The 20,148-nt window shown below is 41.9% G+C and overlaps 2 protein-coding genes across 6 annotated transcripts in view; one reads left to right on the forward strand and one right to left on the reverse strand.

The window, feature by feature from the left end:
• Window positions 1-13,034, reverse strand: LOC106984118 (zinc finger and SCAN domain-containing protein 30). Of its 4 annotated transcripts, XM_053206627.1 has the most exons (5): window positions 11,350-11,487; window positions 7,418-7,543; window positions 6,169-6,667; window positions 5,731-5,869; window positions 1-2,763 (listed from the first exon to the last, which is right to left on the reverse strand). In XM_053206627.1, exons 3-5 carry the CDS (start codon window positions 6,574-6,576, stop codon window positions 1,832-1,834), a joined length of 1,479 nt encoding a protein of 492 aa, XP_053062602.1. In that variant the 5' UTR covers window positions 6,577-6,667; window positions 7,418-7,543; window positions 11,350-11,487; the 3' UTR covers window positions 1-1,831. The 4 variants fall into 4 exon arrangements, with proteins under 4 accessions (XP_053062602.1, XP_053062600.1, XP_053062599.1 ...); XM_053206625.1 differs by lacking the exons at window positions 7,418-7,543; window positions 11,350-11,487 and adding an exon at window positions 12,919-13,034; XM_053206624.1 differs by lacking the exons at window positions 7,418-7,543; window positions 11,350-11,487 and adding an exon at window positions 11,642-11,762 and having other exon boundaries at window positions 6,169-6,681.
• LOC113592398 (zinc finger protein 271) overlaps window positions 12,181-20,148 on the forward strand; it is a 22,200-nt gene continuing 14,232 nt past the window's right edge. Inside the window, exons 1-2 of one of the 2 annotated variants that reach the window (XM_053206623.1) lie at window positions 12,181-12,297; window positions 12,536-12,667. In XM_053206623.1, coding sequence (XP_053062598.1) covers window positions 12,592-12,667 — 76 coding nt within the window. In that variant the 5' untranslated portion in view covers window positions 12,181-12,297; window positions 12,536-12,591. Of the gene's footprint in view, window positions 12,298-12,535; window positions 12,668-20,148 lie in introns of those variants that run through there. The other variant, XM_053206622.1, reaches the window with a different exon arrangement.

Below are 20,148 nucleotides of genomic sequence, written 5' to 3' on the forward strand. Positions count from 1 at the left end.
AGGGCTTAAAATTCAAATTTTATTACAATACATCTTGCATTACATTCTAACACTAAACAGTTTAAGTATATACTCAAAAGTATAAACGTTAAAATCAATTACTAAAAATGATTTACCAAGCAAGATTTTTACCAATACTAGAGTTGGGGGAAGACAACTAGAAAGTACTCCAAAATGTTAATGTTTCTGTAGGTGGTGGGATTGAAGGTGATTTCTACTTTCTCATTTTCTGTATTACCAACATTTATAATTAATTCACAACCCAGGGGAAAAAAACTATTAAATAAAATTAACATGAAATCATCTGATTGTCACCTATAGGAAAGGGCAACTTCATCCACTTTAAGGGTCTCTCTAGACTTCTGATTGACCTCATTCAATGACAATCCCCCAACCTGTGGACATAAAGACTGTCCCCCTCCCCCAACTTCACCTCCCCTATTACCCATAACAGATTTGATCACCAGTCTTCAGAAGTAACAGTATCTGGAAGGGAAATCAGGACATCTTAAAAGAGAAATCAAACTTTCTCTTACATAGGAATTGCCTTCAGCAATTAATGGTGGGTTAATTAAAACTGCCAAAATAAAAACAGAGAAGTAGAGTTTTGAGGAATCTAAGGGGGTAATTCAATAAGGATTCATTGCCTTCAAGTAACTTAGTATCTTCTAGCTGGTGATAAGGGGAGGGGACAGGAAATGAGGAATAGTAGACCTTGGGAAGGCAGACCTCTCACTCCTATGCTTCTGTGAGCTTCCCATTTCCTGAGCCCTAGGGGCACAGAACACCAACACTGTCCCTCTAGCCTCCAATATGTCTTCTTTCCGTGGTGTATACATACATGCCTTTTTCCATACGATGTGCCAAAGTCTACCATCACACTGACTGTTCTGAGTACCTCAAGGTCTCTTAGGTCACTCTGGGTCTGGGATAGGCTACCCAAATCTGTGATTATAAACAGAAAGAGAGAAATCAACACATGTCCTCTGAACCAGGGTCTACGAGAAGAAATTCCTGCTTGAAAGGAATCCTGATGAAGAGACCTCTATATAGATCCTCCCTCCATACCTTTGTATGTGCTATAACCTTTGCCTATAATGTTCTCTTCCCTCTTGCCTTGATCTGCCTAATTTGTACACGCCCTTTATTCCTCAACAGAGATTTCATCACCTCCAGGAAGCTTAAGTGACTCCTAAACCAGGTTAGGTGCCCCCCTTGTATTTTGACAGAATCCAAGATTTATCCTACCAAAGAACTTATCACACTTTACTGTAATTACCTGTTTAATAAATATATATGTATCCCATTAGCCCTTAACTCTGGGAGGGCAATGGCCATGTCTGCCCCTGATGGCTGGCACATAGCAGGTGCTCAATAAATAAACAAACCTCAACTGACCTCTGGAAGCACAGGGCTGAGGAGAGAACTGGCAAGGGGGCAGAATGAGCTATACACTGATTCAGGACAGAATTCAACATTTCACAACCTCACAATTCAACACCTCAGAGTACCGAATGACTCTCAGCACATGCCTCCAACTGCCAAATGCACGATGTTCTTGCTGGGCAGAGATCCTTGCCATTGAAAGCACCACCTTTCAGTCCATCATGTAAGAAGCTCTTTCAGGATCTCTGCCCCAATCTTGGCCTTACTGTGTAAGTGCTCATTCAACACGTCAACAACCATATTTGTGTGGATCTGCTCGTACAGTAAGTACTGACTCAGACAGGAAGGACAGAAACTCTGCTCTTAGGAAACGTCTAACTTTCGTGCAGTCTCACCCCAAAGCGAATCCCTAGTATGACACAAGTATACAACTCTTACCCAAGACTTAAACTCTGGTGTGAGTTCTCTGGTGCTGCATAAGGCCTGACCTATGCCTAAATGTTTTCCTACATTCATTACATTCGTAAGGCTTCTCCCCAGTATGGATTCTCTGGTGCTGCGTGAGGGCTGAGCTCTGATTGAAGGATTTTCCACATTCATTACATTCATAAGGTTTTTCTCCAGTATGAATTCTTTGATGTTCAATAAGGATAGAGCTTCTACCAAAAGCCTTACCACATTCAGTACATTCATAACCTTTGTCTCCAGTGTGAATTTTCTTATGCTGAATGAGGGCTGAGCTCCGGCTGAAGGCTTTCCCACATTCACCACATTCATAAGGCTTCTCTCCAGTGTGAATTCTCCGATGCCTAATGAGCTCTGAGCTGCCCCTGAAAGCTTTTCCACATTCACAGCATTCATAGGGTTTTTCACCACTATGAATTCTCTGATGTCTAACAAGGTCTGAACTCAAACTAAAAGCTTTACCACACTCTTTACACGCATAAGGCCTCTCCCCAGTATGAATTCTCTGATGTCTAATCAGCTTTGAGCTCTGGCAAAAGGCTTTCCCACAGTCCAAGCACTCGTAGACCTTTCCCCCAGCGTGAACTCTCTGTCGTGTTACAACATTTGAGTTCACACTCAGAGTCCTTTCACTTTCGTTACGTCCAAGGACACTCTCTTCTGTGGAGACTTTCTTGTTGAAGACCGCTAGACTAAGATGTCTTTCCTGAGAAGGGAGCTGACTCATTTTGTTCCTTGCAACTGTTCCTTTTGGCTTCTCAAAGATGTGCAGGCCTCCCAAAGCTTCTTCAACTATCTGTCCTGAAGGAGTTTCCCCAGGGAGTCTTCCTGGGGATATCATGGCTGCTGATGCTACACATTCAAAAATTTCTTGCTTTGTTGTTAATACTTCATCACCCACCAGCTTGCCATCTAAATATGTGAAGAGACAAATACTAGTGTCATTTGATCCCCATGTCAAAAGAAAGGAATCTATTATAACCAGAATAGAAAATAACCAAACAAAATAGGTATTTACCTATTAGGAGGAAAACTCTTAAGAACTAGCTTCCCAATCCAGAATTTTGAGAAGTGGCCTGGGGTAGTGAGAGGTGGCACCCTCAGAAAGCAAGGGGGACAAAAAAGAGTCAGCACTGGAGAGGGACGGTGAGCAGGGAAACACATCAGAGGAGACAGTGATACATAGGAGTAGCAGTGAGAAACCAGGAAGCTAGGAGACAATCCTGGGTTAGAAGAGAAGATGCATTTTTTTGGTAATGAGGGAAAGGAAAAGAGGTGATAGGGAGTGCTCCGGAAGAAGAGAGAGGTCTAAGACTCTTAAATAAATGGTGCTCCTAGAAAAACAGGAGAGCAGGATATACGATTAGGAAATGCATTCAGGGTTAGAACTGAGCAGAGGTAGATGAGCAGGAACTAGAATGCGTTAAGTTAATTGCAGGTTCTGGTAGGTTCTAAGTAGATCAAACGATTATAAGCAAATAGAATAAGACATACAGAGCATGAGAAAAGGAATACTCTAGGATCAGGTAGAAGTCTTGTATGTTCACTTTTTCATGTGTAAATGGTCAAAGGTACATGGAAACAAGAGACAGCTGTGATTTCCTGGAGCCAAACTTTCAGCTCTCACACAACAAGCCCCTCTCATTTTGAGATTTCTAGTAGCCCAGAAGGAGACTACTAGATAATGGCTGAGGCAACTTGAATTATTTTGAGGGTGAAAATCTAAAAAACTGCTCAGTTACTTTCATCCTCCCAAAAGTCCTCTAACCTCTGGGGTGCCTGGGTGGCTCAGTCGGTTAAGCATCCAACTTCGGCTCAGGTCAAGATTTCATGGATCGTGAGTTCGAGCCCTGCCTCAGGCTCGAGCCTGAGCCTGCTTCAAATTCTCTGTCTCCCTCTCTCTCTCTGCCCCTCCCTTGCTCTCTGTCTCTCTCTCTCAAAAATAAATAAACGCTTAAAAAGTAGACAAAGGACACAGAGAAAAAAATACAAATGGCCAATCAACAAATTAAATGATAATTCACTAATAAATAGCTATAAACCAAAAGTCTTCTAACCTTAAATACAGTTTACAGACCAGGAAACTAAGGCTCAGAGAGGCAACATAACCTATGTGAGGCCACAGAATTCATAATTTAAGAGCCAGATTCAAAGACGCTCAACATCAAGGCTTGCCGTTTTCCCCTAAGTCCCTTCTGCTATTTCCCTACCTGTTCAGTGTGGCCTATGTGGTCTAAAAGCCTTTTAACTAGGGATGTGGTCTTTAATTGCACATTGACAAACATGCTTTTAGCTTTCATGTTATGTAGATGATGCTCCACTGCCCACCCAGACCCGCTTTACTTATAGGGTGCCTCCTTGCCCAGCTGCTGTTGAGTGTTGGCTCCTAACCACCCAGTTGCCCTCTTCTCTGGAAAGTCGCCCTGGCTGATGAGAACCACCTGGCCCAGGATGTTATTTCCACCCTCACTGCCCCACACCCACCGCCTTAAGAAGGGACAGCTCAGCACTGCAGTTATGCTGGAGGAGGGGAGGGTACCCCAAACCCCCAGAGATTAAGCCAAGGCTAGGTTTTACCCAAGACCACATCATAACCCTGCTTCTCTCACTCCATTACAGATTTCTCCTGAAGAGCAAACCCTCCTTTAAATCACATGTACCCAAATCTCCACATCTCAGGCTCTTCTTCTGGCAAGACATACTGTTAGGCTTGTGAAGAACCTATGGAAAGATTACAACCAAGGTTGTAAGGTCATAAAGCTTCAACAGTAGAGTTTGAGATGGCAGGACACTGGAGAAGGAAGGGGCTTTTCTTCCTGGTGCTGTTGTGCTCTGTTTGTTCCTGCAGCACCTGCTCACCACCAATTAGTCCCAGAGGCGCCATCCCTCTGGGTGGCTTCCCAGCAAGTCTGGTGTCACGGCACCTCTCCACAAGGGTTCTCGGCACCCCAGAGGGTGGCTACCACAGCACACACACCCTCTCCCTGCACCTCATGAATGGCTTCCCTTGGTACCCTAAAGTGCAGCTTCCCAGAAAGTTCTGGCAGCACAGCACTTCATTGAACATGTCCATCCAGCCATCCAGTGGACCACAGCTGTGTCCTCTCCAATAAGATCTGGATCTCAGCTCTAACAGGGCAGGAGGAAGATGTGGTATTCTCTCACAGATTTGTTCCTTCCTTGGATGCTGTGCCTCAGCCCTAAAGATTCCCTATATGTGTTATTCCCGTATTATTTAGACTTTTTTTTTTTACCACTTAGTAATTAACCCCATTATAGTCAATAATTCTTTTTTTTAACTTTTTTAAGTTTATTTATTTATTTTGAGAGAGAGAGTGTGTGCAAAGGAGGGGCAGAGAGAGATAGAGAATCCCAAGCAGGCTCGACACTGTCAGCACAGAGCCCAATGTGGGGCTCGAACTCTCGGACAGTGAGATCATGACCAGAGCTGAAGTCAAGAGTTGGATGCTTAACCAATGAGCCACTCAGGCACCCCTATAGTCAATAATTCTTAACATTCAACTTTCCCTGTTCAAGCTACTATGTAGTTTCTATTACTGATACACTATTCATCTCCACCTTAGAGACTGCCTTGCCAGTGGATCATTAAAAAAAAAAAAAAAAAAAGAGTATATTGGTCTTTGAATGTTACGGGTGTTAGAGAATTTTATTAGAGACCTTAATTCTTCACCAAAAGTTAGAAATTATATTGGAATTTCAGATTCTAGGCAGAGCCAATGGAAGAATATTTCAAGGCACAGAGGGGACCTTTCTACTAGACTTAATGAAGCCACAAATGAATGTCATTAAGAAAATGCACTATGCCACAGATGATAGCCCCACCATCATCCTCAGCCCCAATGGACTGTGACTCCTCACCTCCCTCGTGGGAAGCCTGGGACTCTTGAGTCTCACTCTTGCACTGGTTCTCCAAGGGCTGGAGCTGTATACTCAGAGACTTCAGTGCTCCTATGGATGTCATTTCCTTCCAGATCATTCCTTGGCCATGAGCCGTGTCCTAGGAGTAATCAAGTACCAGCACTATGATTCTGAGGATACAGAAGAAAAAACAAAACAACAACCAAAAAAAACCCCTAGAACAAAGGGACAAGGCAGCTGGAGTCAGAAACTCATCCAGATGATTAGAAAGAAAACAACAGGACTAAAAGCCCTGGTGCCTTGGCCCCAGTAGACAAATAATAACCCAAAGACAAAAAGTTTGTAACTTTCTGATAGCCACGTCAAGGCCACTCATAACTTATGTAACTATTAACTTATAAAAGGTAAAACTAACAAACAAAAACACCTACTTCTTACCTGTTTCCTTGGTTCGTCAAGTTCTTTCTCCAGCTCCTCCAGCATAGTCACGGCTTGCTCTCCGTTCTCGGGCCGGTGCTCTCGCAGCCAGGCCTGCAGCTCCTCAGGCAGGATGGCCAGGAACTGCTCCAGCACCAGCAGCTCCAGGATCTGCTCCTTGGAGTTCACCTCGGGCCTCAGCCACTGATGGCAAAGCTCCCGGAGCCGGTTCAGAGCCTCCCGGGGCCCAGAGGAGTCAGAGTAACCAAAGTGCCTGAACTGCTGGCGGAAGGTCTCCAGGCCACAGGTGTCTCCCTGAAGGCCAAAGTCCTGCCCACAAACATAATTCTCTTCTTCAACCTTCACAACTATAAGTCCTTCTTGTTCTTTCGAAGCATGGTAGGCCAAGGCTGCAGTTTTTCCTGACATTCTTGGCAGAGACAGTTTGAAAATGCTGCTCAGTTGAGGCAGGGAGGGAATGAAAGTCTGTGTCTAAGAATTCTGATTCTTCAGGTAGCTCCTGAGATGGACAATGTGGAAAAAATGTGTTTAGAATACAAATACAGGATTTTGAAGACCAGTTGCCAGACAGCGTAGTAATGAAAAGTGACTATAAGGGAGTTTCCATATAAACAATACAGGGATGCCTGGCTGGTTCAGTTAGTAGAGCGTGCAACTCTTGATCTCAGGGTCATGAGTTGGAATACCATGTTGGACATGGAGCCTACTTAAAACATAAAAATAAAATAAATAATACAAATAAATAAACAATACATTAATGGTGATTCAGGATTTTTTCAAGACATGAAATAGAAAATTTAAGAATCACCAAAATCAACTCAGCCTTTGGAAATAATGCTAGGGTTAACATTGGGGATAATAGTCCTCTTAGATCATGGAAAGCAGGAAAAACACTGTGGTATATTATTACTTCTTAGAATAATAATCACCATTTTATTGAGTACTTACTAGATGCCAAACATTAGCTGGGTATTTAACATAAATTTATTTAATTTCCCTAATAATTCTATTAAGGACAATCATGTGCTCATTTCTAAATGAGGCTACTGAGAAGCATAAGCTGACCAAAAAGACAGGTAGCCCGTAAGCAAGAGAACCAGATTCTCCAACAAGAGTATTGAGCTCTATTAGCCGTGGGGTCTCCCCCAAAGAAGGGAATTTGCACTTAATAAACACCTACTGGGGCACCTGGGTGGGTCATTCGATTAAGCAATTAAGTGTCTGACTTCGGCTCAGGTCATGATCTCACAGTTTGTAGGGTTGAGCTGTGTTGACAGCTGTGCTGACAGCTCAGAACCTGGAGCCTGCTTCAGATTCTGTGTCTCCCTCTTCTCTCTGCCCCTCTCCTGCTCGTGCTCTGTCGGTCTCATTCTCTCTTAAAAATAAATAAACATTAAAAAATTAAAAAAAAAATAGGGGCACCTGGGTGGCTCAGTCGGTTAAGCTTCTGACTCTTGACTTTGGCTCAGGTCATGATCTCACAGTTCGTGAGTTCCAGCCCTGCATCAAGCTCTGAGCTGAAAGCACAGAGCCTGCTTGGGATTTCTCTCTCCCTCTCCCTCTGCCCACCCCCCTTCCCCCAGCTTGCGCTCTCTCTCTCTCTCTCTCTCAAAAAATAAATAAACATTTTTAAAAATCCACCTTTCATGGGCGGGGCACTTTACAGATACTATTTTATTGGGGTTTAACAATAATACTATGTGATAAGTATTATCATCCCCATTTTACTGATGAGGAAACAGATTTTTAAAAGTTAAGCAATTTAGGAGCGACTGGGTGGCTCAGTTGGTTGAGTATTCAACTCTTGATTTCGGCTTGGGTCATGATCCCAGGGTCTTGGGATCAAGCCCTGCATCAGGCTCCACACTGAGCACAGGGCCTGCTTAAGATTCTCTCTCTCTCTCTCTCTCTCTCTCTCTCCTTGTGCCCCTCTCCCCTGCTCTCTCTCTCTCTCCCTCTCTGTCAAATAAAATAAAGAAATAAAAGTTAAGTAATATGCCCAAGGCCCCAACCTGGTACATAGCAAAGTCAAGCTATGAACTTAGGATTGCCCAACTCTAAAGTACTTGTTTTTTCATTACAGATAGGGGTTAACCCAAGACAATCATGGTTGGTACTATTTAAGTGATTTAAAAAATGTTAGGAAAGGGCCATGGAGAATGGCCAGAGTGAACGTACAAACAAGGAAAAATTCTTGACTTTAAGTCACAGGTTCTAAGACAGTACAAAGAAAAGAGGAATGAATTCCTTCATCCATTATTTCGACAAATACTTGAGCTGTGTGCTAGGCAGTGTAGTGAACAGGATTCTCAGGAGTAAAAGGTGTGTCCTCAAAGACTCCATAGTGTGGGAGAGCAACAGGGAAACCAGGAAATACAGTGTGGAAAATCCAAGGATAGAGGGAAGCAGGCAAGGTAGCACAGAGAAAGACAACTAAGACCAGGAAGACCTGCCTGCCTGGGAGAGACATGTCAGCAGTCTGATAAGAGTAAGCCAGGTGAAAATGTAAAGTAAGGTCATTCAGGCAAAGACAACAGTCAGTAGAAGATATGGCCCACTGAGGAAACTGCAGGTGTTTTAGGAAGGCCAGACTAGTGGTTGTCTCCTCTGGCTCAGAATCAGCCATGGAGCATGGACCCCACAACAGACTTCCTGAGTCAGAATCTCTGTGGGTAAGGTTTCAATAAGTGCCCCCACTTATTGAAACAAAACAAAAACAAAACACAAAAACAAAAACAAAAACAAAAACATAGCCAGAAAGCCTGGGGCATAGTTAAGAAATAGTGAGAAAGGAGATACCTATGGTCTGACAGGTTGCATTGCAGAGTTTGAATTTGATCCCCACAGCCATGGGGATGGCTGGAGCAGTCTGTCTGCCCACTCGAGAAGGAGTACAGAGAAGAGACAGAAAGGGGTCTGTTGCCACCACTTGGGCAAGGAGGGCCCAAGCTATGGGAGCCAAAGGTAAAGACAGATTTGACAGGAATTAGACACACACTGGATAAGGGTTTGGAAGAGAAAGGAGTCAAGAACTTGGATTTTTGGCTGGTGCTGGTGACTGAAATGATGGTAGTATCATCATTTCTTGAGCTATTTATGACAAAATTCAGTCTGAGATACCTACAAAGCAGCGTTCCTAAACTGTGTTTTTTCCATATACACCTTAACAGAGAAACTCAGGAATATTTTTCCTGTTAATTTTTTTAGTATTTGAAAAATACTAAACACATTTGTTTAGTTCTTATCATGTGACGACTGACATTTAAAAAATCCCCTAGCAATGCATCATCAGATCTGTGCATCACTGTGTACATAGCATTTACCAAGGGTTGCATCCTTTACTTAATGACCAGTGGTCTAAGTCATGGATCTTGCCCCTTAATTTCAATATGTTTGTGATACTATTAAATTTCGGTTATAAATATTATGCTCCTCTACACAGAGTTCCATAGGTTAGCCCTTAAGTCTACCACTGTTTTCACTGTCTCCCAGGCATCTCTACTCTGGATCTCTCAGCTGAGCACCAGCCCTATTTATTCAGTTTCTCACTCCCATAATGCCTCTTGAATTTCTCAAAAGGACCTCAGACAGCACATTCATGACCAATTGATGATTCCTCCCACTCCAAATCTGCTCCTCTCCCAGTGGCCCCCTCTCAGGAAGTAGGAACATCCACCTGGCTGCACTTCTAGAAACCTGAAAGCATCCCTAACACCTCCTTCCCGTATTTAATGCAAATTAAGCCCTCTTGATTTTATTGCCTATCTCCAGAATCTGCCCCTCCCCATCTCTGCCACCACGATCTTCATGCCAACAACCATCCTCTCACACTATACAGTAACACACAGTATGCTTATACTGTAACCAGACAACCTTTTCAAATTGCAAATCTGATCCTGTTTCTCTGACCAGTTTTTTTAAAAAGCAAAAACAGAAACAAAAACAAAACCTTTAGCCAATCTCTTTGATTATACTCATCTCATTTACAGATGCCCGAGATGGACCCCCAGCCTGAGTCAGAACCTCCTACGTGGGCTTTATATTTGTAAAACATTCTGCAAGTAATTCAGATGTGCAGGCAGGGTTGGGTTAGTCAAGGAGGCATAAGAGATACAGTTAAAGAGAATTTTGATCCTTTCCCTCAGAGCACTTCTCTCATTTTGTCAATTTATATGCTTTAGTGGGACTATTGGGTTAATGCCTATCTTCTCCACGATTAAAACTGTAAGTTACATCAACATTTTTGCTCACCATTTTATCACTATCACTCAATCCAATGCACAGTACAGAATATGTATATGTATATATATCCATATATATTCATACATATCCATATATATTCATGTATATCCATATATATCTGTATATATTAATATATATTCATATATACGAATATATTTATATATATGAATATATATACATATATATGAATATATATACTCATATATATACTCATGTATATACTCATATATATATTCATATATATATATATATAAATGACTACTATTGTAAAAAAAAAAAAGTTTCAAAGAGGCAGTGGTCAACATTGTCAAATGCCCAACAAGGACTGAAAAATGTTTCCATGGCACTTCTCATAGTGCAGGGAGATGACAGCTCACAGGAAAAACACCAGCTTTGGAGTCAAGTGACACAACAGTTTGGAATCACAGCACAGCCTCTTACTAGTTGTGTGACAGCAGTCACCAACCAAACCTTTCTAAGATTCCATTTTCTCTCCTAAAAATGGAGTTAATAATACTTTCATTGCAGTGTTACTATAAGAATTGGAAGTAACAGACATCTAGAGTAGTGCTTGATGTATTAAGCGTATCTTTTTATTCTGGCGTTTTGACATCTGGGCCTTGCTTTCACTGGAAGGACTGTCCTTCCCAGAGCTCACAGATTCCTAGAGATAATAAACTCACCTACAGGGTGCTTTTCATATGCAAACCAACCCAGAGCCCACACCCCACCACCTCCTGTACTGGGATTTCTCATCCAGGGCCACCATTCCCCTGCCCTAATCACCCAGGGTCAGATGCCAGAAAATCAGGCACAAGCCCTATGCTTCAGAGCACACTGAAACTATTCAAACTAGCCAATCCCAAACCTGTTTACCCTGCCTCACCCATTCCTTCCCACAGAAACCACGATACAGGCTCCTGCCCACTTTCCCCTCACCTGGCCTCCTGACTGACCCTGTGATTTCACCATGTGTGACCATGTGGGGCGTGGCATGACCCCTCCTCTTGGAAACCATGAGTAACACACTATCTTTGCAATGGCAATCATCTCCAGATCTGTTGGCCTCACCATGTCTAAATAATAATAAAACTTAAATTTTAAAACACTTGGCCCATAGCAGGTTCTCAATGCATGGTAGATATGGCACAAGGGAAAGGCAAATTCCACATCACAAGGCGTGGGATATAGAATAGGTTTTATTGGGGAAACTTACCAGCTAGGGGGTCAGTAAAATGAGCACAGGTCCTGTGATTCTTCCATCATCCCACAAAAGGGAATTCTGGAGAGAGGTGCTGCTGTTTCAGGGAAGAGCTCCTTCTAACTTCTCAGTGTCAATGTTAAGAAAACAGCCTTGTCATTGGGGGCCATAGGTCCACTGTTTGGTTGACCTATGTTTATTAAGTGCCAGTGTTGACACAGTTGTCTAGGGAACCCCTATGGAGAGGGCTGGAAGCTTAGATAGGGCCCTTCCCTCTGGGAGGAGAGATCCTGGTCCAAGCTAGCTCTTAGTCCAAGCAACTCAAGGACCTCCAGGGCACTTTTGGACAAAACTGCTTGTTACAGCATGGCTGTTACTATAATGTATCTGCATTGTTTGCTTACTATATGGTAACAGAAAACACTGAATTTTTATTGTAGAATCAAGCACTGTCTACCTGTTCATTTCATCTTCACAGCCCTTTATGGTCTAGATTCTACTGTTTAACTGAACAGAAACTGATGTTACTTAATTTGTCTCAGGTCACATGGTTTGGAAGTGATGAAATCTGGACTGTTCTGAAACAAAACGGTCTGACTCCAGAGTCCATACTCTTAGATATGTACTCTGTTGAACTGCCTTTTCACATCTGCCTTCTCCACCAAACCAACGGCCCCTTCCAGGAGGTCTGTGTTTTCCCACACATTTCTTCAACAATACAGAATGCTTACTTTGTGCAGGCACTGCGCTAGGCACTGAGCAAAGAATTATAAATAAGACCGTGTCCTTGCCATTACAGAACTTAAAATTTTAGTAGGGAAGCAGACGTTAAACAGAAAGGACGCATAATTACGTGATAAGAATTACAAAGGGGAAAGTAGAAAGGGCTCTGAAGGTGACTGACAAAGAATCTATCTAACCTAGACTGGGGAAGTCAAGACGGTCAGCTGAGATCTGACTCAAGAGCGAGCTCTGGCCGCATGAGAAGTGGGAGGAAAGATTCCATCAGTTTATCTCCGACTCCTCAACCCGTGGCCTGGCACACGGCGGAGCACGGTAAGTGCTTCTGAAGTCAAAGGGCACTAGGGCGGGTGGATGGGCAGGCAAACGAACAAATGCGTGAAGAAATGGCCCGACTGACGGATGCGCGGACGGACGGAAGCGTCGAGGTGGGGCGGCCATCTGGTACGGCCGCAGGCTCTGCCTGTGTCACGGCCAGGCTGAGGCAAAGCGGCGGAGAGGGCAGAGGCCGGACGGGGGCGGTTTGGGAAGCACCCGGGGCCGCGCTGCCGGACCGCCTCACTCACCCTTCGCTCGGCGGGCTGCGGGACAGACCCCAAGGCGGGAGCAGAACGGCCTCGGGCGGCGCGCGCCGGAAGTGGGATTGGGCGCACCCCTCTAGGAAGCCGGGAGGACTGCATGTTTGCAGCTCGGTGGCGGGCGCGCCGCGCTGAGGCTTGGGAAGAGGGGTGCGAGGCCGGGAGGAGTGCGTCTCTGCGGGGGACCTGGTCCCCCACAGCCCCGCTTCAAAATGGTTGACAGGCGACGGAGAGAAGAAAAATACAGGAAGAGAGAGAGCTTTATCTCCAAGGATATAAAAGTAGAACCTTCCATCTGTACATTTAGGGAAGAGGAAGACGCGACCACATTCGTACACCACAAACGCCTGCCTTCAGTGCCAGTTCTGGACAGTTCGGGGTGGAGTGCGTGGGGACGGAGGGGAAGGGCTCAGCCCAGGCTTGGCGAGGGTGCAAAGCGGAGAATCGACCCTGCCGTCGTGGGCAAGGGCGTGCAGGGCCATCACGGAGCAGAAGAGTGAGAATAATTTTCTCATAGAAGGCGTTACTCAAGCTGAGTCTTGTCTAACGACTAAAATGTTGACTTAGAGGAGTGGCCAGAGGCAGAGTACCGCAATGGGAAGTTCAGGGCATGCTGGGGAATTAGCCCAGCATCTTAGTTGGCTGGAACCTAGGCTGAAGGATACAGTGGTGTCACGTTTCGAGAGTGCCACTCGGGAATTTGGAATGCATTTAGTAATCAGTGCAAGCCGTTTACACGTGACAAGGCCTGAATTATACTTTGGGGAGGTATCTTACGTAGTAGAGTGGATTAAAGGGCAAAACAGGTAAGAAAAAGAAAACAGACAGGCATTTGGAAACATGAACTTAGCAGGATTTGCTAGTATCTGAAAATATGATTGAAGATAGAGAAGGGGATGACATCGCCAAGGGAGATCTTACGGGAAAATAAACAGGGAATGATAAAATACCAGTGTGTGGGGGTGGGAAGAGCAAGAACATATAGAGAAGAGGAGCTTCTCAGAAGAGGAGAGCCCAGATGGTTCAAACATCATAAAAGTCAAGCGAGAGTTTCAGGAGAGAGAACAGGTTACTACCAGATGGGGCAGAGAGCTGGAGGAGGTGAGAATTCAGGTGATGTTGGTTTTCGTTTTTTTTTTTTAAGCAATGTGGTTTTTTTGTTTTTTTAACATTTTATTTATTTTTGAGAGACAGAGACAGAGCAGGAGCAGAGGAGGGTCAGAGAGAGAGGGAGACACAGAATCCAAACCAGGCTCCAGACTCAGAGCCTGTCAGCACAGAGCCGGATGTGGGGCTTTAACTCACAAACCATGAAATCATGACCTGAGCCTAAGTCGGGCGCTTAACCGACTGAGCCACCCAGGCACCCCAGGTGATGGTGTTATTAAGGGGAGGGGCAGAAGAAGGGCTGGAGAGAGATTACCTGTGGAATGTACTTGCCAGGGGTTAAGAAGTGTATGATAAGACACTGAAAATAGGTAATAGTTTCTTTGAGAAATGTGGTCGTGCACGAAGGGACAAGAAAGGACACTTGGTTGGACTAGACAACAAGATTGAAAGATGTCTGTTTTTTAAAGATACTAGAGATCTAATTTGTCGAAAAAGGGTAAAATGTGAGTAGGAAGAAAAATTGAAGATAGAAGAAAAGAGAGATACATAGCTGATGGGGAGAGAATGATACCAGATAGGTAGGTGGAGTTGTCTCAGAAAATAAGATGAAGCATTATAATAAAAAATGGTGCATTTTGGTCTTTGTTTTTTGATGCTCTGAATGCAGAACAGCCAAACAGTATTGGTTAGTAATGCTGATTTTATAAGTAAGTAAGTGTACATACAGTTTGTTGAATTTTCACAAACGGAACCTCCTCCTGTTCCAGCACTCAGCAAAGAAACAATATTATCCGTCTTCAGAAGTACCCCCTGTGCTCTCAAGTCCCCACCCTCCTCTAGCCCTGAAAGATAGCCACTACACTGAACTCTGAACATGATAGGTTGGTTTTGCCTCTTCTTCTACTGTATATAAATGGAATTCAATATGTACTTTTTAAAGTCAGTCTTCTTTCAACATTGTGAAATCCATTCATATTGTTCTGTGCAGATGTATGCCATACATTTTTATTTCTAATAATATCGTAGGATTATACCAATATCCATTCATTCTATTATTGATGAACATTATTGAAAGTGAGGTATTTAAATCTCTATATAATTTTTGCATGTTAAACCAACCTACTAGGTTGGTTTACACTGGTACACACTGAATCGCAGTGTATAATTCTTTTTTATGTATTAATGAAGTTAATTTGCTAATGTTTTATTGAGGACTTTGTGTCCATATTGTTAGAGATATTGGTCTGTTTTCTTTTCCAGATCACTTTCTTTTCCTGTGATATCTTTGTCTGCTTTGACATCAGAGTAATTACTGGCCCTCTCTATTTTCTGGGAGAGATTGTGAAAGACTGGTATTCTTTAAATGTTTGATAGAATTTACTGGACCTTTGCTTTTCTTTGTTAGAAAGTTTTTTACTATTAACTCAATTTATTTACTTTTCATACATTTATTCACATCTTCTATTTCTTTCTCAGTTTTAGTAATTTGTATATTTCAAGTAATTTGTCCATGACACTTATGTTGTGTAATATGTTGGCATGAAGTTATTCATAGTATTCCCTTATATTCTTTTAAATTATTACAGAGTTGGTAGTGATGTCCCCTCTTCTCTGCTTTTATTAATCTCTCTCTTTTTTTCTTGGTCAGTCTATTAAAGGTTTGTCAATTTTTGCTTATATTTTCAAAGAACAAAATTTTGGGTTCATTGATATTTCTTTATTATTTTTCTGTTTTCTATTTCAGTAATTACTACTCTAATCATTATTAATTCCTTCCTTCTGCTTTTTTGTTGTTAAGTTTACTGCCTATTTTCAAGTTTCTTAAGGTGGAAACTTAGATTATTGACATGAGATTTTCTTCTTACATAGGCATTTTATTTTAATTTTTTAAAATATTTATTTTTGAAAGAGAGAGAGAGACAGAACATGAGCCAGGGAGGGGCAGAGAGAGAGAGAGAGACACAGAATCCGAAACAGACTCCAGGCTCTGAGCTGTCAGCACAAAGCCAGACGCGTGGCTTGAACTCATGATCCTCAAAATCATAGCTTGAGCAGAAGTCAGACACTTAACCAACTGAGCCATCCAGGCATGCCAACCTAGGCATTTTAAAGCTATAAATTTTTCTCTACATGCTGCTTTGGATGCATCTCATAAAATTTTATATGTTGCATTTCACTTTCATTCAGTTAAAAAATATATATATATTTATATTTACATAAACATTTTAAAGAATGATATATATATATTTATATATTTATCTATATGGATAAATGTATATTTATCTATCTATATATTTTTTAGAGAATGAGAGAGCACACACACACATGTGAGATAGGGGCAGAAGGAGGGAGGGAGAGAGACAGACAGACCCAATCAGGCTCCACACTCAGCATGGAGCCCGTCTTTGGGACTCAGTCCCACAACCCTGAGATCATGACCTGAGCCAAAATCAACTGTTGAATGATCAACCAACTGAGCCACCCACTCAGGCGCCCTGAGTTTAAAATATTTTCTAATTTCCTTTGTGATTTCTTCTTTGAAGCACAGGTTATTTAGATATGGGCTATTTAATTTCCAAATATTTGTAGAGTTTCCAAATTACCCTGTTGCTTGTATGCCCCTTGCGACAATGGAAGCTTCATCAGCCCCTCTCATTTGAGGTGGCTCTGGTCTCTCAGCCCTCAGAAGTGGAACCCCTCACTGGGCACCCCATTTCCTGCATGTAGAATCCTAGAAATCTGACAGGCTTCCTTCATTTTGTCCTGTCTCTGTCTGATTCAGTCCAAGCTGGCAGTATTTCTGGTGATACAACATTCTCAAAAACCATGCTGGTCTTCTGTGGATATCAAGGGGATCCCACAGTTATATGCAGGGGTTCTCCACAGATCCTTTCTGGATAACCCCATTTCTGTTTCTGGTTTCTGTTGAGATAGTTGATTGGAACCATGAGTCACACACCCAGTCCTCTCCACCAAAAGTTTTCTAGCTACATTCATGGCTTTGTCTCCAGAGCAAGGATAGGCTGGGAAATTTTCTAAATTATCAAATACTGATTCCTTTTTTGCTTAACAGTTCCATTCTCAATTTATCTCTTTCCTCTCACATTTTACTATAATCAACAAGGAAAAACCAGAACACATCTTTCATACTTTGCTTGGAAAGCTCCTTGTCTAAAAATCCAAGTTCATCACTTACAAGTTCTATTTTCCACTCAACAGTAGAACATGATTCAGCCAAGTTTCTGCTAACTTTGCAATAAGTATCACCTTTTCTCCAGATTCCAATAATATTCTCTTCATTTTTGTCTGATACCTCATCAGGAGTGTATTGAATATTCAATATTTCTAGCAAAATTCTCTTCATGACAATATATGTATTCTCTAAGACGAAAGAACACTGCTCTACTATCCTTTTCCCTTCCTTCCAAGTCCTTGCCAGAGTCACCTTTAACATCCATATTTCTACCAACAATCTCTTCAAGGCAATGTAGGTCTTTTCTATCATGAGCCTGAAAACTCTTCCAGCTTCTAGTCATTACCCAACTCCAAAGCCACATCAACATTTTTAGGTATTTGTTAAAGCAGCACCTCACTTCTGGTGTAACAGAGTGGCTTAATACCACAGAACTTTATTTTCTCACAGTCTGGAGGTTGTAAATCCAAAATCAACGTGCTGGCAGGACCATGCTCCTTGTGAAGGTTCTAAGGTTCATGCCTATTTCCAAACTTCTGGCAGTTTCTGGCAGTCCTTGGTGCTCTTTGCCTTGTAGATGCATCACTTTAATGTCTGCCTTCACATTCACATGGTCTCTTCTCCCTTCTGTGAGTCTCCTGTGAGTCTGAACTTACCTTTTCTTATAAAGACTCCAGTTGGTGGATTAGGACACACCTTAATCCAGTATGATCTCATCTTAACTTGATTACATCTGCAAAGACCCTATTTATAAATAAAGTCACATTAACAGGTACTAGTGGGGGCGCCTGGGTGGCTCAGTTGTTAAGCGTCTGGCTTCGGCTCAGGTCGTGATCTCGTGGTTTGTGAGTTCAAGCCCCGCGTCGGGCTCTGTGCTGACAGCTCGGAGCCTGGAGCCTGCTTCGGATTCTGTGTCTCCCTCTCTCTCTGCCCCTCCTCCGTTCATGCTCTGTCTCTCAAAAATAAATAAACATTAAAAGAATTAAAAAAAAAAAACAACCAGGTACTAGTGGTTAGGATTTAAACATATCTTTGGAGATGGGGGAACACAATTCAACCCACAACAATGTTAAGTACAAACGAAGAGTCGTTCAAACTTCTGTGACTTGGTTTTTTAGTTGAAGACTTCAAACTGATGCCAGTGACCTCACTGACTGAAAAGAAATGATCTGATTTGAATTCAACTCTAGAGGTCTTGGGGAGTTTTGGTGTTTCTGGTACAAGCCTGTGCATCTCTGTCAAAGTGAACGTTGGAAACTGATTATATTGGCCATTATTTCACTTTCTGAATCTCAGTTTTCAGCATGGGTTCTGTTTTTAAAAAGTCACAGTCAATTGGAATGCATATTAACATTTCAAAGACATTGGATTGTCCATAATTTAGATATATAATTCACAAAACAAACAGGAGCAGTCTACTTGTTAATCTTTATTTGACAAAAAGGAAAGTCAATTTTTTTCATTTGGCTTCACAATTTGGATTTATTTCCCTTGTTTACCTGGACCTAGAGATTAATTTTTAGATTAAAATTAATTCTTTGTGAAGACTGATTATACAGTCTAAAGGAAATTAATTTCTCATACAATATAATACATGATAAGCAAAAGTTCACATGTAGGTCTTAATGTTCAACTTTCTGAAGAAGAGGTCTATAGTTTCTATCATATTCTCAAAGTAGTCATATTATCCAAAAAGGATTAAGAACCACTACTGTAGAACCTATGCCTAAATCAGACATATGTTAGTTTGGCCTAGTTTCCCGCAAGAAGAAATGTAATAAGAAACAGAAATCAGGTAGAATACTGGTGGGTGAGCTATCAGTTCTATTCTTGAGAATCTCATATCATTTCCCATGCCTGCATTATCACTCCTGATCTCTTTGGAAACCTTTGAATTCTTTTAACCTTACTGAGAGGAACCTCTTCAGTGTCAGCTGGTGTGGACCACAACTGGGTCTAGGGTTGTTCTGGCTGACTGATCAAACTGTTAGATTCCAAGCTGGCTTCTTAGCCTCAGAATGCATCTTTGGTAAGACTCCACAAGGCAACAAATCTAGCACAATCTGAAAAAAAAGTTTGATTTCCTTGGTTAAATGCTCACAAAGTCTATGTTCACATGATCATTTCCATGTAAAAAATTAACAAAACCCTTAACTTTGCACATAAGAATTAACCTCTGGTTAACCTCTTTCTCATTCTCTTTTACTAAAAACCTTTCAAAAGCAGTATGTCAACTATGGTATTCTCATATACTGCTGGTGGGAATGAAAAACAACTCAGCCACTCTGACAAACAGTGTAGCACTTTCTTAAAATGTTAAACATACAACTACCATGAAAGAAAAAAGTATATGTCCATGTAAAGTCTTGGACACCAATGTTTGTAGCACCTTTATTTGTAATAGTAAAAAACTGGAAATACCCAATTCCCATCAACTCATGAGTGGATAAATAAATGAGGGGATAAATAAATAACAATGGAATATTATTTAGCAACAAAAAGGAATGGACTACTAATACACACAGTAACATAGATCTCGTAATAATGCTCAGTGAAAGAAGTCTGACCAAAAAAAGAGTGCATTCTGTATAATTCCATTTAAATAAATCTCTAAAACATGCAAACTAATCTATAGTAACACAAAGCAGAACAATGGTTGGGAGCTGTGGGAAGAAAGGGAGGAGATACTAAAGTTAGAAGGAAACTTTTTGGGTTGCTGGTTGTGTTCACTATTTTGACTGTGGTGATGGTTTCACTACTGTATACATATGACAAAACTTATCAAATTGTCTACCCGAAATATTTGATGATTGTTATATGTCTGTTATATCACATAAAACTGGTTTTTTAAAAAAGTATCTACACTCCTTTCTTGGGAGGGCTGGACCTAAACAAGTTATTTACAGGGATATCAG

The sequence above is a fragment of the Acinonyx jubatus genome, chromosome D3 (assembly GCF_027475565.1).
Source record: "Acinonyx jubatus isolate Ajub_Pintada_27869175 chromosome D3, VMU_Ajub_asm_v1.0, whole genome shotgun sequence".
NCBI classification, from domain to species: Eukaryota; Metazoa; Chordata; class Mammalia; order Carnivora; family Felidae; genus Acinonyx; species Acinonyx jubatus.

Excerpts from the sequence above, each read along its gene's own strand:
- LOC106984118 (XM_053206625.1), bottom strand. The coding sequence starts at position 6,576 with ATGTCAGGAAAAACTGCAGCCTTGGCCTACCATGCTTCGAAAGAACAA. Across the intron at positions 5,870-6,168 it reads TTGACGAACCAAGGAAACAG|GACACGGCTCATGGCCAAGG; the intron begins GTAAGAAGTAGG and ends GATTACTCCTAG. Across the intron at positions 2,764-5,730 it reads CCAGGCTTCCCACGAGGGAG|ATGGCAAGCTGGTGGGTGAT; the intron begins GTGAGGAGTCAC and ends TCACATATTTAG.